Consider the following 15,091-nt stretch of genomic DNA (forward strand, 5'->3'; position numbering starts at 1 on the left):
TAATTGCACTGTTTTTTATTTCTCATTTGCTTCCAAAATAATACAAAAGTAATTTTAAAATTATCAAGCTCAAGCCGTCGGCATATCCGGGTTAATTCATTAATTACAGAAAAAGTGAAAACGACCAAAAAAAAATTAGCTAAAACATTTTTTAATGAAATTCTGTAAATATGTATGATTAATCTGAATCACTGAATAATTGTCTGCATCGTTTTGGAGTTGGTTCAACGTCAGTTTCATCACTAGATGATATAATCATATTGTCATCATATGGTAAAATATCATTTTCATCACTATTGTCCATTGTTTCTTTTCTTGCAAAATAATTTGTCATTAAACTTTGTGATTTTGAATGTTTAAGTTGCTTATGCAACTCTTGATATCCGGAAAACAGATCAGTCAATTCGCGATGAATCTTTAATGCTCTTTCCGTATCTGGATCCATATTAAGAATTTGATTTTGTAAAAAACAAACTATAACGATTATATCAGTGATACATACTTGGTTTAATTTAAAAACGGTAAAAAAGCTTTAATAAAAAACATCTAAAATTTCAAAATCTTCTAAAATTCTAAAAAAAAAATTTATTTTAAAAATCGCATAAATTTGAATCCGCATAAAAAAAATCCGCACAAAACGAGACCTGAGTGTATATACTATTACTGGCGATATTTTACGCAACTCTATACATACGAGTATAACAAGTACAAATATATTAACTCTATAAATATAGAATGTCTCAATGTCCAGTTTATTGCAAGTATATGTCATTGTATATAAAATTCGGCTCAAATATTACTTTTAACATATTCATATTATATACTCGTACGGTGTCATATGGCCCGGTATAGCCGACTTTAAATGTTTACTTGTTTAAAATTAATATGGTAAAAGGGCCACTAAGAATAAGCAAGAATATAAAGTTTAGCTTAAGTCTTTTGTTTTAGTAGAAAAATTAAGTATGTGCATATTCAAAATTGGTATGTCCTATTTCCTTTCCGCAACTTTCTGAAGCCATCTGATGACATAGGAAGCTGAAATTTGGCACTTTTAAAGTAATTTATCTTCGAAATATCGTAACGGAGCCAGAATTTTGATTTTGGCCTATGAGCAGAGCTGTGTGGCACTTTACTTAAGGGTGACTATTTGAACTGAATTCAATAGTACGTAGTTTTAGTAACTTGCACTTATCTAAACATCATGTACTGATGTAAAATTTCAACATTTCGAATAAAAAACTGAAAGAAAATATTTCATAATTTAACCCTCGGAGGTATAAGGGTTTTTGACGCTAAACGGTCTGTGCAGACCTATATGGGATGTATGGAAATACATAGTCAGGCCTCCTAAAAGTATGTGTAAATTTGTTAGTTTGGTATTCAAGACCCAATACCTGGCATGTGAATGCTGTAAACAAACCGGCTTTTTGCAATACATGCAATGAAACCACAATTATGTGCGTGCATTATTAATGTGTGAATCCCCTTACATTATACATATAAAAGAACTAACATATGTATAGTTTCCTTTTCTAATATTTAACTTAACGTTCAAATTATTCATAGGTCTGTACAGACCTGGTTATTACGTTTGAACCAAAATATTTGAAAATCTGGATTAAGCCAAACCTGGATCCCCAATCGGTTTGATTTTTTGCTCATTGTGTCGGGAGAATGTTGATCCAGGAAGTCATGAAAGGATTTGTCTCTAACACGAAAAACAATAGAGTTATACACACTTTTATATGCAAAAGGTCTGCACAGACCTGGTTATACCTCCTAGGGTTAAACACATTTGTCCACTGAAAAATTCATATATTTTAAAGGAAATTGATTTCTGTTGTATTACTTATGTTTTGTATGGTACTTTTACCTTTCCTAAATTTTTCTTAAGGACCATAATTGGGAAAGAAGCTTGCAGTGTGGTCTTTGAATATTGAACAGACAAGAGTATTTCAAACAGTAATGGGCGTAATATATGTAGTATGTTCAACAGAATGTTTCAAACAGTTTTTTTCTCGATGGACCTGGTGGAAGTGGAAAGATCTACCTATTAGGGTATTCATTCGGGTAATGATCGTTCGATTAATCGAATAATTTCTTACGAATAATTCGAACAATTTTATGTAGACTAATCGAATAAAGCGAATACATGTACATATATATTTAAATTTATTAAATTCCTTAAAATTTTTCATAATTCCACATTAAAATAAGTAATTCGACAAATACCTAAAGATAAAGAGAGTCTTTCGATCATTGTAGATGAGTGGTCCGATAGCTCCTTCTATAAATATGTATATAAATATAAATAATATGATTTTGAAACGGTCGTCGAAAGTGATATTGAGGATGACATTTATAATGATTACGTGGAAATAATCATATATATATAAGTGTTTCAAAATATTTAATAAATCTAATGATGCAAACTTACGTTCTGTTGCAAGAAAACATGGAGTTCGTCTTATACATGATGTTAAACATCTTTGGACATCTTTGTCAAACATGGTAATAAACTTTTTGCATATTTGTAAATGCGTCTTGTAAATCATGCACTGTCTGACTTCAAATTAGCCTCATTCACTGACAATGATATCAAACTTTGGACAGATTTGTGTAATTTCCGAAGACCACTTGATTGAGCAAAGATTTGGAAAAGTTGATAGGACTTGAGGGTATGATACAATTTGTTATAAATAATTTAGACAAGTAAGAAAGTATGGTCGGTCAAGCCCGACCATATAATACCCTACACTAAGTAAAAGAGCAAAAACATTTTTCTTTTAAAATTTCAATAATTTATTGATTTTCGGAAGCGGGTCTATAAGGGAGCTATGACTAATTATGGACCTATCGTAACAAAATTTGGTGACATGATTTTAGTTTATATAAAACTTATTTGGAGCGAAATTTGTGTAGATACATATATAAATTAAACATTTATGACCGATAAAGTCCAATTTCGAGAGGACATTTGTATGGGGCTAGGCGAAATAATGGACCGATTCAATAGGCTTGGTCCTTGGGCCGAAAAAATAATATATACCAAATTTGATCGAAACACCTTCAAAATTGCGACCTGTACTCCGTGCACAAGGTTTACATGGACAGCCAGCCAGACGGACGGACGGACATCGTTTAATCGACTCAGAAAGTGATTCTAAGTTGATCGGTATACTTTAAGGTGGGTGTTAAGAAAGTGAATAATTCATTTACTCATTTTAAAACCCGAATTAATGAACGACATAAAAAAGTTCTTTATACGTTTATATTGTACTTGAATTCAGGATCATGTTCAACTAGCTGAAATTTTTTTGAAGCATAGCTCCAAAACGGAAACTAAAGTGTTTGCTAGTCAATTGTTTTTTAGATTGTTCGAGAGGGAATCTGATCAGAATATTTCTGATGAAAATTTAATGATGGACTTTGTTATCGAATGTTGTTTAACATTAGCTATGTTCAATAACTAATAGTTGTTACTAGTTAGTAACAATTGTTACCTGAAAAGAGTTCATTAACTCAAAAACTTGCAAGTAGAGAAAAAATCAAGAGCGTATAAATTTTAGAGATTATTCTCTCGTTGCAAACTATTACAAGTTCTATTTTGAACTCGTAATAGCAGCTTATATTTAATATGTTTTGTATTATTGTTTATTTATTTACAATTTTATTTTTGTGGTGAAAAAATGTCAAAACAAAATAATTTTCAATAAAATTAAAGAAAATGTGAGTATTTATACATTTTAAAAGGAATAAAATAAGAAAATTGTGTGTATAAAACAATTGTTACTGGAAAAGCGTTCATTTACTTTTTACTATTTTTGAGAAATTAAGAGAGTAATTTTGTAAGTTTTGATTTTATTCTCTCGTTGCAAGTATTTACTGGGAAAGTAAATGAACAGACCTATTATCAATAAAAATTTTAAACGTGTGATCGAATTATTTGAACAAATTAAAATCTCTTATTCGAATTATTCGTTTTATTAGAACAAGGGAAAAATCTAATAATTTGAATACCCTACTACCTATACAAAACCTTCCTAACGTTATCCTGGGAAATGGTGACGTATTATTGAATGTAGCATCGACAGGAATAGCGGCAAATCTTTTGAAAGGAGGACGTAATTATCACTCTCAATTTGAACTACCATACTTCAACCTCAAATATAAGAGCAGATACAATGATGACCAGCAAATTAAAAAAGCCAAACTTATAATATGGGACGAGGCAACAATGGCACCCAGTCACGCACTTAATGCTGTTGATAAATTAAAAACATCCCTATGAAGACAAGGTATTGCTGCTTGGAGGTGATTTTCGCCAATGTTTGTGTGTGGTGTCACATGCTCACAGGGCTGCTGTTGTACAAACTTCATTGCAGTACTCAGTTCACTGGTCAAACTTCAAAATTTTACCACTAAAAACCAACATCCGAGCATTGGAAACAATATACAGAGATTGGATTTTAAAAATGGGCAATGGAGAGCAGGCACTTTGGAGAAGGCTGGGAGTTTGGATAAGATATTATTGAAATTCCAAATGAAATGATGGTTCAAGACTCAATTGTAAAGAGCATTTTTGGTAAACAATTTAATTCTTCTACAGCAGAAAAGTATTCAAAATCTGCCATTCTTTGCCCTAGAAATGATGACATTTGTAAATCAACGAGAGGTCGAGCATTCCACATACTTGAGTATTGACACAGTTATTTAGTTAGTTATTGCTTTATGTTATGTATGATTCTGTCAATTATGCTTATTTGTTTAAAAATTAAATAAAATATTTCATTCTATAAAGAAATAAATTAATCTTTTATTTATTAAAGCCTGTATGGATTTGCCTGGCATGGACAGACAGCACATATAATTAATTTCCAATTTTATTCATTAATATATCGCTTTTCATTCCAAAGTTACAGAATAAATTGTGAATTAAGGTATTTTTTTCGAAAAATAATAATGCGCTTAACGGGTTAAATATTTTTTTTAAACTTTTTTTTTAAATGCTGTGTTTTTATGTGCTTATATTAACTCCGCAATAAAAAAATATAATATTTTAAAACTACGGCTTCTATGAATTAATTGCCACTTTGGGTACCATCGAACCCAATGTGAGCCGCACAGTGTGGCAAATTTAAAATTAGCGACTAAAACTCTATAACTTTTGGACTCAGGAATGATTATCGGAAGAGGGTCTTGAATGGGAGCTATGACTAATTAAGAATCGATAGCCATGAAATTAGGTCATGTGATTTATGTCTTTATGAAAGTTATTTGTGTTGAATTTTGTGTAGCTACCGACATTTTTAAGAGATTTATTTTCGTTAAAGTGATTTTCGGAAGAGGGACTTATATGGGAGCTATGACTAGTTATGGACCGATCGCCATGAAATTAGGTCATGTCATTTAGTCTATATTGAAGTTATTTCTGTTGAATTTTATGTTTATACCAAAATTATTTAGATATTTATGCTCGTTAGAATGATTATCGGAAGCGGGTCTTATATGGGAGCTATGACTAGGGTATTTAATTTCCCGACCTTTTTTGATTCCCGGGTACCCGGCTATTCCAGAAATATATAATAATACTTTAAATTATGAATATAATTATATATAGAGCTTCGTATTAATTAATTCAATTTGAGCTAAATTCACTGAAATCTTAATCCGTAATTAAAAAATATCTGCCTTTCGTTTCATAAATCCATTCCCAATATATAACTCTTTAGCTTCCTTCAAAAGCTTCATTTAAATTGTATTAATTTTGGAGGTAATTAATAACAGAATTTATTTAAACTTTGAATGATTAAAATTTTGTTGATTCAAATCTATTACAAATTGAGTTAAAATGTCATTTAGTTATCATTTTAATCATTTACAAAATGAATTGAAAAAAAATTTCTAAAGCCTTTTAGTAAATGGAATGAATTCAATACATTTAACTGAATCGTTTAGAGATAAAATTTATTTTGATCTCGAAGAATTAATTCCTTCGATCCTTTGTTATGCACACTGCCTCATAAGTGAGTAAACATCAGCGATTTTTTTAAGATCACGAAAATTATTATAGTCCGACTTAAATCTTTTTTTTTCTCAACCGAATATATTATTCAACTCATTCTCCAAGAAACCGAAACTTTTAAATTTTAATCGATAGATAAATTTTAGGATTTTCATTATCTTGAAAAAAATCAAATAAATATGTACATATACAAGGTGGCGCAAAACTAATCCTTCTATCAGAAAATGCTATAAATTTTGCGATTGGCACCTAATGTCAGTTCTGTTTTGACATTTGTGTAGTAAACACATGCGAAATGCACGTTAATAAACAATGTTACGCTACACTGCTCCAGAACGCGGAATATTGCTGACCAATTGATCACCACCAAGAGGAAGATGATTTTGCATAAAAAATAATCATGAGTGATGAGGCCCATTTCCATCTTATCGGGTACGTAAATAAGCAAAATTTACGCTTCTGGGGCACTGAAAATCCGCGTGTAACCCAAAGTCACTGTATGGTGTGCTGTTTTCGCTGGAGGAGTCATCGGACCTTTTTTCTTCGAAGACGTCGCACAGAGGGTTGAAATGTACCAAAAGTGGCGATTAATTCAAAAGCTGAACTTTATCTGTTTCAGTCATGTTTGATATTGGGCTAAAGTGCATTAAATAATAAATCACAAACTGCTAAACTTACAGTTGTGAGTAACTTACTTTATTGGCAGTGAGCGGTCAAAGTCAAATAATTTTTACAAATTTTGCGTGCTGTGGTTAAAATTGAAAATTGTGATATTTCGAGAGCTTATATTTTTTGTTAAATCTTTTAAAAGTAGAAATATTAAAATGGAACCATCAACTTCAGGTATTTGAGAACATAAATAAATAATTTTTGTTTAGATAAATGTTTTGAAAATATTTTTTAAGATTTTTTTTAAAGTTCTCCATTATTGGGGTTTTTTCGATATATAGATTGAGTTTAAAAAAAATCAGGGTGAGATCGGGTAAATTCCATTAAATGCTCTTAAAATATGAACTTTCAGCTTCTATATACAGAAAAAAAATCGTGCGGGTTTATTGAGGTTTTTTACTTATTTAAGTTATAGTGAAAGAACTCCTCTTGCTAAAAAAACATATTCTGATACAAAATAGGTTAAAACATTTTTTTCTTACATTTTTTTAAAGTTGTGTTTTATGTATTTATGATTGTTCATTACAGAAATTTATAATATTGTCTTTTGTGGCTTTTTTTTAAAAAATTTGTACATTTATAAAACTTTGTGAAAAACAAAAATTAGATTTTATATAAAATTTATGATAATGTAAATACAAAAAAAAACAATAATGCGCTTAACGGGTTAACATTTTTTTCTTAATTTTTTTAATTTTAAATGCTGTGTTTTTATGTATTTATGATTATTCATTACGAAAAAATTGTAATATTGTCTTTTGTGACTTTTTTAAAAAAATTTGTACATTTATAAAATTTTGTGTAAAACAAAAATTGGATTTTAAATTAAATTTATACTAATATAAATACATATAATAAATTTATAATTTTATTTTTTTAGTAGCATATGAAGTATGCTTTAATTTCCAATTTTAGTCTTTAATTTATCGCTTTCCATTCCAAAGTTACAGCTTAAATTGTAAAAAATGGTCTTTTTTTCCAAAAAACAATAATGCGCTAAAGGTTTAAACATTTTTTTAACCTTTTTTTTTTAAAATGCTGTGTTTTTATGTGCTTATAATAACTCAATAAAAAAATATAATATTTTAAAAGTACAGCTTCTATGAATTAATCGCCACTTTGGGTACCATTCAACCCACTGTGCGTCGCGGGCCAAACGGTTACTGTGAATGGTGAGCGATGAATTGGGATTGTAAAACATGTGGTTCCAACAGGACGGTGCAACGGCACACACTGCACGTGCCACAACCGATATGCTGAAGAATGCATTTCCCTGACGCCTAATCTCCCGTTTTGGCGATTTGCAATGGCCAGCAAGATCGCCTGATTTGACCGCTCCAGACTTCTTTTTGTGGGGCTTTTTGAAGTCGCGGGTTTATGTCAACAAGCCTCAGACTCTTGCAGCTCTTAAAGACAATATCCGTCAAGAATGTGAGGACCTATCGCCGGAAGTTTTGGCCAAAGTGATGGAAAATGCCATAAAAAGGGCTCAAATGACAATCAACTGTGGCGGCGTCCATTTACATGACATCATATTCTCGACTTGATGTAAAAAAAATTAAAAGACCAAATAAAAATAATCCACAAGAAGAATCAAAGTTTTTCATTTTTTTTTTAATTACAGCCAAAATACATCGGAAGTTTACTTTTGCGCCACCTTGTACATAAAGTCTTCATTTAATGTTTTGTTATTTACAAAATATGAAAGTTTATACAAATAACACTATACAACAAACTCAAATTTGTTCCAAAAGGAGACAAAAAAAAGACCGTGTATCGGCGTTTTGAAAGTTTACATCTGAATTTTATTTGAGAGCGGGTTAAATTTTTCCAACTCTGGCACGTTCTTATTGTTAATCTTCATAAGAAACCATATGATCCTTACATTTCAGGTATAAAATGTGTTCCCCAAAGTTATGTAAAATATTACTGAGAATATTTTTGTAGAATATGTTAACCCTCTAAATCCTCAACGCATGGGACTTTTTTGTCCTTCTTTTAAAAAAGTGCAAAAACCACCATTAAAACAGGAATTTAAGGGGTTAAAATATTCCGCAAAAATATTAGCCGTAAAATTTTACTATAAGTCCCTAAATACCCCAAACGGAAAATTCAACCAGAAAGTCAGAAATAAGACATAACAAAAGAGAGCCGAGGGTTAATTTCGCATTTATTAAGAATTTTATTTTAAAGAACATTTTAGGTATAAAATGTATTCAGCATATTTATGTAAAATGTTACGAAGATAATTTTTGTATAATATGTTAACCCTCTAAATCCCCAAGGCATGGGACTTTTTTGTCCTTCTTTTAAAAAAGAGCAACAAACACTATTAAAACAGGGATTTAAGGGGTTAAAATGTTCCGTGAAATTATGAATATGAAGTCATTAAATACACCAAAACGGAAAATTCAACCAGAAAGTCAGAAATAAGACACAACAAAAGAGAGCTTAGGGTTAATTTCGCTCTCTAGGGAAATAAAAACCCTAGCTATGACTAATTATGAACCGATTGTCATAAAATTGGGAGATATGACTTCCGTATACATACAACTTTTTTGGGAATGAGTTTTCTGTAGATACTTATATTAATTAAACATTTATGACGGGTAAAGTCCAATTTCGGAAGGACATTTGTTTGGGGGCTAAAAAAATTGTATGTAAAATATATGTATATGTCTATCGAAATATCTTCAAAATTGCGACCTGTACTTTATTTAAAAGAAAAAGAAGATCAAAACTAAATGGGTATGTACTAGGCTTTTTACGAAATATTAGGAATTCCCTAAGGTTCGATTCCATCAAACCTTAAATTTATGTAAAATTTAACACATTTTTAAAAATAATATGGAAGCGATTTAAATAGTGGTGGAAACATATATCTGCATTGAAACTAAAGCTATGAAACTATTTTGCGAAAACCATTTATTTCATAAAAATTCCTTTTGTAAATAAAAAATTATAATCGATTGAATTTTCAAAATTTATTACAAAATCCTACTTATGAGTCAGATAATAGAAAGGTGCATATTGAATCACCCTGTTTATAAGGAAAATGTTTACATAGAGACCTGAATTTTAGGCTTCTGCGGTTCTCAGGTGTTAACTTTAATATGAGTATTTAAAATTAAAAATTGGCAGCAAAAAAAAAAAGACTTTTAGTCGCTATTTCAAAATTAACAACACTGTGCGCCGGTACGTTCAACAGATATTAATGTTATGAAGTACATGTTGGGATTTCTTGTGCGGCAAGTTTAATCTGAAAGCCATAATGAGTCCAGGGTCTCTGGTGGGAATCGAATCCGCTGACTTACTTGTATACTATCAACTAGACAACCTTAACCAAAGTTATTATCATCCATCAAAATAAAATCGAGTTCGTTACACATTTAGCAGAATTGATATTAGAATATTTTTTTAGCATTTTCAAAAAACATCTGTTTGCTTTAAAATAATATTGTTTACATCTGAAATACCACACATATTCGTATCCGTATATTTTTAACGGAATTTCAAAATTCACATTCCAATAGATACTTTTACACATGTATGTAGTTACACACAAACAAACATAGATACTACACTTGCACTCACTAATAACGGTGAAGGGTATTAAAATATTTAAGAAAATTGAAAAAAAAAAAAAATAAAAACATTATTAATAGTTTATTTGTTATTGTGTGTGGTATTGTGGTGTTGGTTATTTTTATTATTTTGTTGTTTTCCGTTTTTGTTTCTATTGGATTTTATTTTATATTTTTTGGTGTGGCCAAAATGTAACTGCCACTACACGCCACATACACCAAACTACAAACATAATTTAACTCTAAACTCGATTTCAGTTTTTAGTATAAAAGTTGGCATAATTTGGTTAATAAAATCAGAAACAAATCAAAAAGCGTTCATTGAACATCAGCTTCAGTTCACTTTAAACAGTTTTTCTTTCAATTTATTTTCCTACTTCTTCCCCTTCAATCCTTTCAACAACATGAAGGTAAATTTTGTGAAGAAAAAGAGTGTTTTAAAATTAAAAATTATATGACGGTGTACATTTAACTAAAAACAATTAAATTTTCGAAGAAAATTTAAAAATGTATCCTAAAATAATAGCAATTGCTATAAAAATGAAAACCAAATACTACAAAACTACATATCGAGTATTCACACCTTATAACTGACAATTAATCTTCAATTAAAGTTAAGCATTCCAAATGTTTTCTCAATGTTATTTGGCATCCTCAACTTAAGTTGTAATTTAATCGTCAATTACAATTTGACCATCGATATACAAAATTTCGGAATATGCAAAATCGAGTTTTAAAAGGAATATTTTTACGGCAATGAAATTTTGAATTAAATTAATATGTTATTTTTTATATTTCTTCTTGCAGTTCGTATTTGCCGTAGTCATGTTGGCTCTTGCCGTCGGTGTTCAATCATCTTTGATTGCTCAACATGCTCCTGGTGTATCGTATGTCGCCGCACATCCAGTTGGTCCCTGGGGAGCACCATTGGGACTTCATGGCGGTTGGGGTGGTCATGCCGCTATTGATCATAGTGCATGGGGCGGACCCTTAGGCGGTCATGGTGCTTGGGGTGGTCATGGTGCCTGGGGTGGTCATGGTGCCTGGGGTGGTCATGGTGCCTGGAGTGGTATTCCCGGCATCTCTCTAGCCCAAGGACCTGCTCTTGGTCATGCTGGTCTCGGTATCGGACTTGGTCATGGACTCGCCCATGGTGCTCATGGTCCCGGCGTTTATGTTGCTAAGACTCGTGGTGCTGTTCATACAGCTCCTTTGGCTGGTCATATTGCCTCTGCCACTTCCGTGAATGTGGCTCCAGCTCCCGGTACCCATTAAATGGCAGACAATCAATGAAAGGCACCACCAACCCCCCCAAAACTAAAATCTCATAGTTCTATTCGTATCTAGCTTTTAAAGCGCTCTTCCATGGCACACACAATCAACATCATAGCGCTTTGGCATATCGTCTATTGAATATATAGGCCAACAACAATCAGGAAAACTTTATGATTTCTACGAACTTTTTGTTATCTGTTCTGTATCTGTAACTATTTTCTATGTCTTTTCCTTAAGCTATATTTTTCTTTATCTATCCTTCTCATTAAATATAAATATTGTGTAGTAATGCAAGAACTTATGTAAATAAATTTTAGAAAAAAATTAATATTTTCTAAGATATAAAGTTAAATAAACAAATTTATATACATACATACAATACATAAATTTTTGCTGTTTTTCATTTATAACTAACCTTTATATAATATTAAAACTACGAGTGTGACAATACCGATAAAATGCCACTATTAAATTAGAAACCCTTAAAAAGTTTTGATCAACATTGTATAACCATATACCATTCCGGGAATGAAAACATTTTTAAATTTCCTCCCGGGAAATTAGGACACAGTTTTTCATATATTTTGATTCAAAACTGTTTAACGATTCAACTTTTGGATATATAAGTTAGCTATATCAGCAATAATTACGAGAGTGGATAAAAAATCCGTGCCTTTTAGTATGAAACACATTTTTTTGGATAAAAAATTATTTTAATTTTCAACATAGTCTCCTATGACTTCTATATCTTTTCTTATCCTAATGCTGGCGGATAAACAAAATATTTTGAGTTTTTTCGGTAGGTGTGTAAAAATGAAAATGAACGCCGACCAATAATAAACAAATAATAAATAAACAAAATTTCCTTTTTTCAACAAATAAAATATTAGGATTCTATCATCCTAATATTTTTTTTACTTTAAATATATTCGGCTTAATAGCATAAGGTTAACTTATTGTCTAGTATGACCAAAATAGATTGATTTTTTTAACGGCAGTATCAAAACTCCATTTTTAATTTGTTTAAAATTTTGTAATTTCTTTACTAATTAATAGAGGGATTTTTTTAAGAGCTATGCACCTCATATAATCAACAGGAAATAATAGAGGAACTTTATAATAAACATGTTTTTATCACGTTCAAATTTCAAAAAAGTGACAAAAATCATTTGAGTTTTTTTTTAGAAGGACCACAATTTCATTTAAATTGAATTTCTGGAATATGGGATGAAAAAAGTACCAAAAGTACCACTTATTTTTGTAAAAATTCAGATTAAATTGTAATTTTGGTGCTAGCTTTATTATTTCGGGATATGTAGAGATAGGGTAGAAGGGGGACCATACGCCACTTTTTTTTTTGAGGCATTCTCAAATTAAAACCACACATATTCATAATTTTTTTCTTGTTTCGGATACTTATATATATTGGCTTTAGTTTTGACCAGTTCAAACTTGCCTTTCTCATCTTAATATACATATGTTTATAACATTTCTAGACTGACCAAAAACGGTGTAACCACCGTTTTAAATACGCCAAACGGGGTAAATACGCCAAACGGATGGGGCGGATTTGTCATTTCTAAAATAAAACAAAAAAATCCAAAAATATAAACGTTTTTTACTATTTTATACATTAATTCACAAATCAAAATAAATGTACGTGACTGATTTTTTCTATATTTTATCAACATTTTGCTCTACATCACTATGAATTATTTTATCTGGAGACATTGTGAGTTTTTATACAAAAAAATCGATTTTTTTCAGAAATATGAGTAATCACAGATCGAGCTGATTTTCTTGATTAAACGCTTATTGGCCAAGTTATTTGCGATTTTAGATATTGTGAGTTTTTATATAAAAAATCGAGTTTTTGTCAGAAATATGAGTGATCGAGATCCGTTTCTTGATTAAACAATTATTGGACAATTACACTGTCCAACAAATTGAGACTTTTTGATTGGAACAGAATAGCGACCCCATAATTCTGAAAGGGTATGTAAGTATGCAGTATGTTGTAAGTTAATGTCTAAGGGAATTCTTATTGTCAGAGTTATATTGTGGAATTTTATGGGGATCATTTTTGTGGAAGATCTTAGCCCTCTAGCTCCTCTCCTTAGGGGTCAATTTGACCCTTTTTTCGAGATAATGAAAAAAAGTCTTTTCAAAAAGGACATTTAAGGATTCAAATATTCTACGAAAATTTTTGCCGGAAAATTTCAGTGGGGGTCACCAAAGCACTTTACACTTAATTAGCAAAATTGCACGCCACCTTGGGTCTCACATTTTTTAAAAAAAATTTCAAAAATTCTATTTATGATCCGAATGAGCTGATATTTAAAATATAAATAGTCCGAGAGAAGATCTACAAAAATATATATACATGTGTAGATTATCGCTTTTTGGTCAAAAGTTATTTAGGATTACTTATTTATTTATTTATTTATTTATTTATTTTTATTTTGTTCGATCTTTTTTTAGTTTTTTAGATATGACGGGCCTACGGTGGTTCGAAATTGTTTTTTTAAAATATCACCTATATTTGCGATTAAATTGCGAATACTATAAAAACAACTTCCTAACAGTCATATCGTCCCTATAAAAAGTTACACGCATCCAAAGTTGGCACATGTAAAAATGGCCGTATTTATTACGTTTTTTCCCAAAAAAAGTCCCTATATATTTTCTTTTGTATAAAAAAATTTTCTTCGGCACTATATACAATTTGTACATGAATCGAAAAGAGAACCTAATGCAAAAGCGTAGAATGTAAAACTTGGCTCACATAAGTGGACCTAGTCGCCTCCAGACTTATCCAAACTTTGCCAATTAAAAACAAAATTTTGGTTTGAGCAAAAAATTCTAAAAAGGCAAAGCACCCATCCTCGAAAAAGCTCCGTGTATAGCCCTATATCTTATTTAAGCACGTACAAAGTTATTTTACTATCACACAGTAAATAGCGTCGCCGTAGGGTGTTTTCTAAAAAAACTCAGTTTTTGGAACACATTTTCCCCGTATTAGGAATTTTGGTATTTGCAAATAAAAAGTGTTAAAGATTATAATTCCATTGCTTTAAGGACATATGGATCTACACTATTTCCAAATTTTGTTATAATATCTTTAACCGTTAAAATTTTACATTAATTAAAATTTTATATTTTTGTTCATGGAAAATCCCAATATTAAAATTTTTTAGTTTCTAAGGTAAATGAAGTCCGAAAAATTCATAAAATTATTTCATTTAACTAAACTGTTAATTTTCAAGTCCTAAGGTTTTCACCAATACCAACTACTTATACAAAAAGCTTATATATTATATATTTGTTCATCAGGATCTCCACAAACCTGGCTCCCTTTTAAAAATTTTAACGTTTTTTTATATATTCCATGCAAAATGTGTTTTTTGAAAAAATGTAAAAAATACGGCAATTTTTACATGTTCCAACTTTTGATGCGTGTAACTTTTTATAGGGATGACATAACTGTTAACAAGTTATTTTTATGGTATTCGAAATTTTATCACAAATATTGGAGATA

General features: G+C 30.5%; 1 protein-coding gene across 1 annotated transcript; it reads left to right on the forward strand.

Annotated features, from left to right (window-relative positions):
• The first annotated feature begins 10,593 nt into the window (after positions 1-10,593).
• On the forward strand, positions 10,594-11,940 carry LOC135951847 (adult cuticle protein 1-like). Its single transcript, XM_065501583.1, has 2 exons — positions 10,594-10,688; positions 11,086-11,940. The coding sequence occupies exons 1-2, from the start codon at positions 10,683-10,685 to the stop codon at positions 11,551-11,553; spliced, it is 474 nt and encodes a 157-aa protein (XP_065357655.1). The 5' UTR covers positions 10,594-10,682; the 3' UTR covers positions 11,554-11,940.
• Positions 11,941-15,091: the final 3,151 nt, after the last annotated feature.

Source organism: Calliphora vicina, chromosome 2 (genome assembly GCF_958450345.1).
Source record: "Calliphora vicina chromosome 2, idCalVici1.1, whole genome shotgun sequence".
Lineage (NCBI taxonomy): Eukaryota > Metazoa > Arthropoda > Insecta > Diptera > Calliphoridae > Calliphora > Calliphora vicina.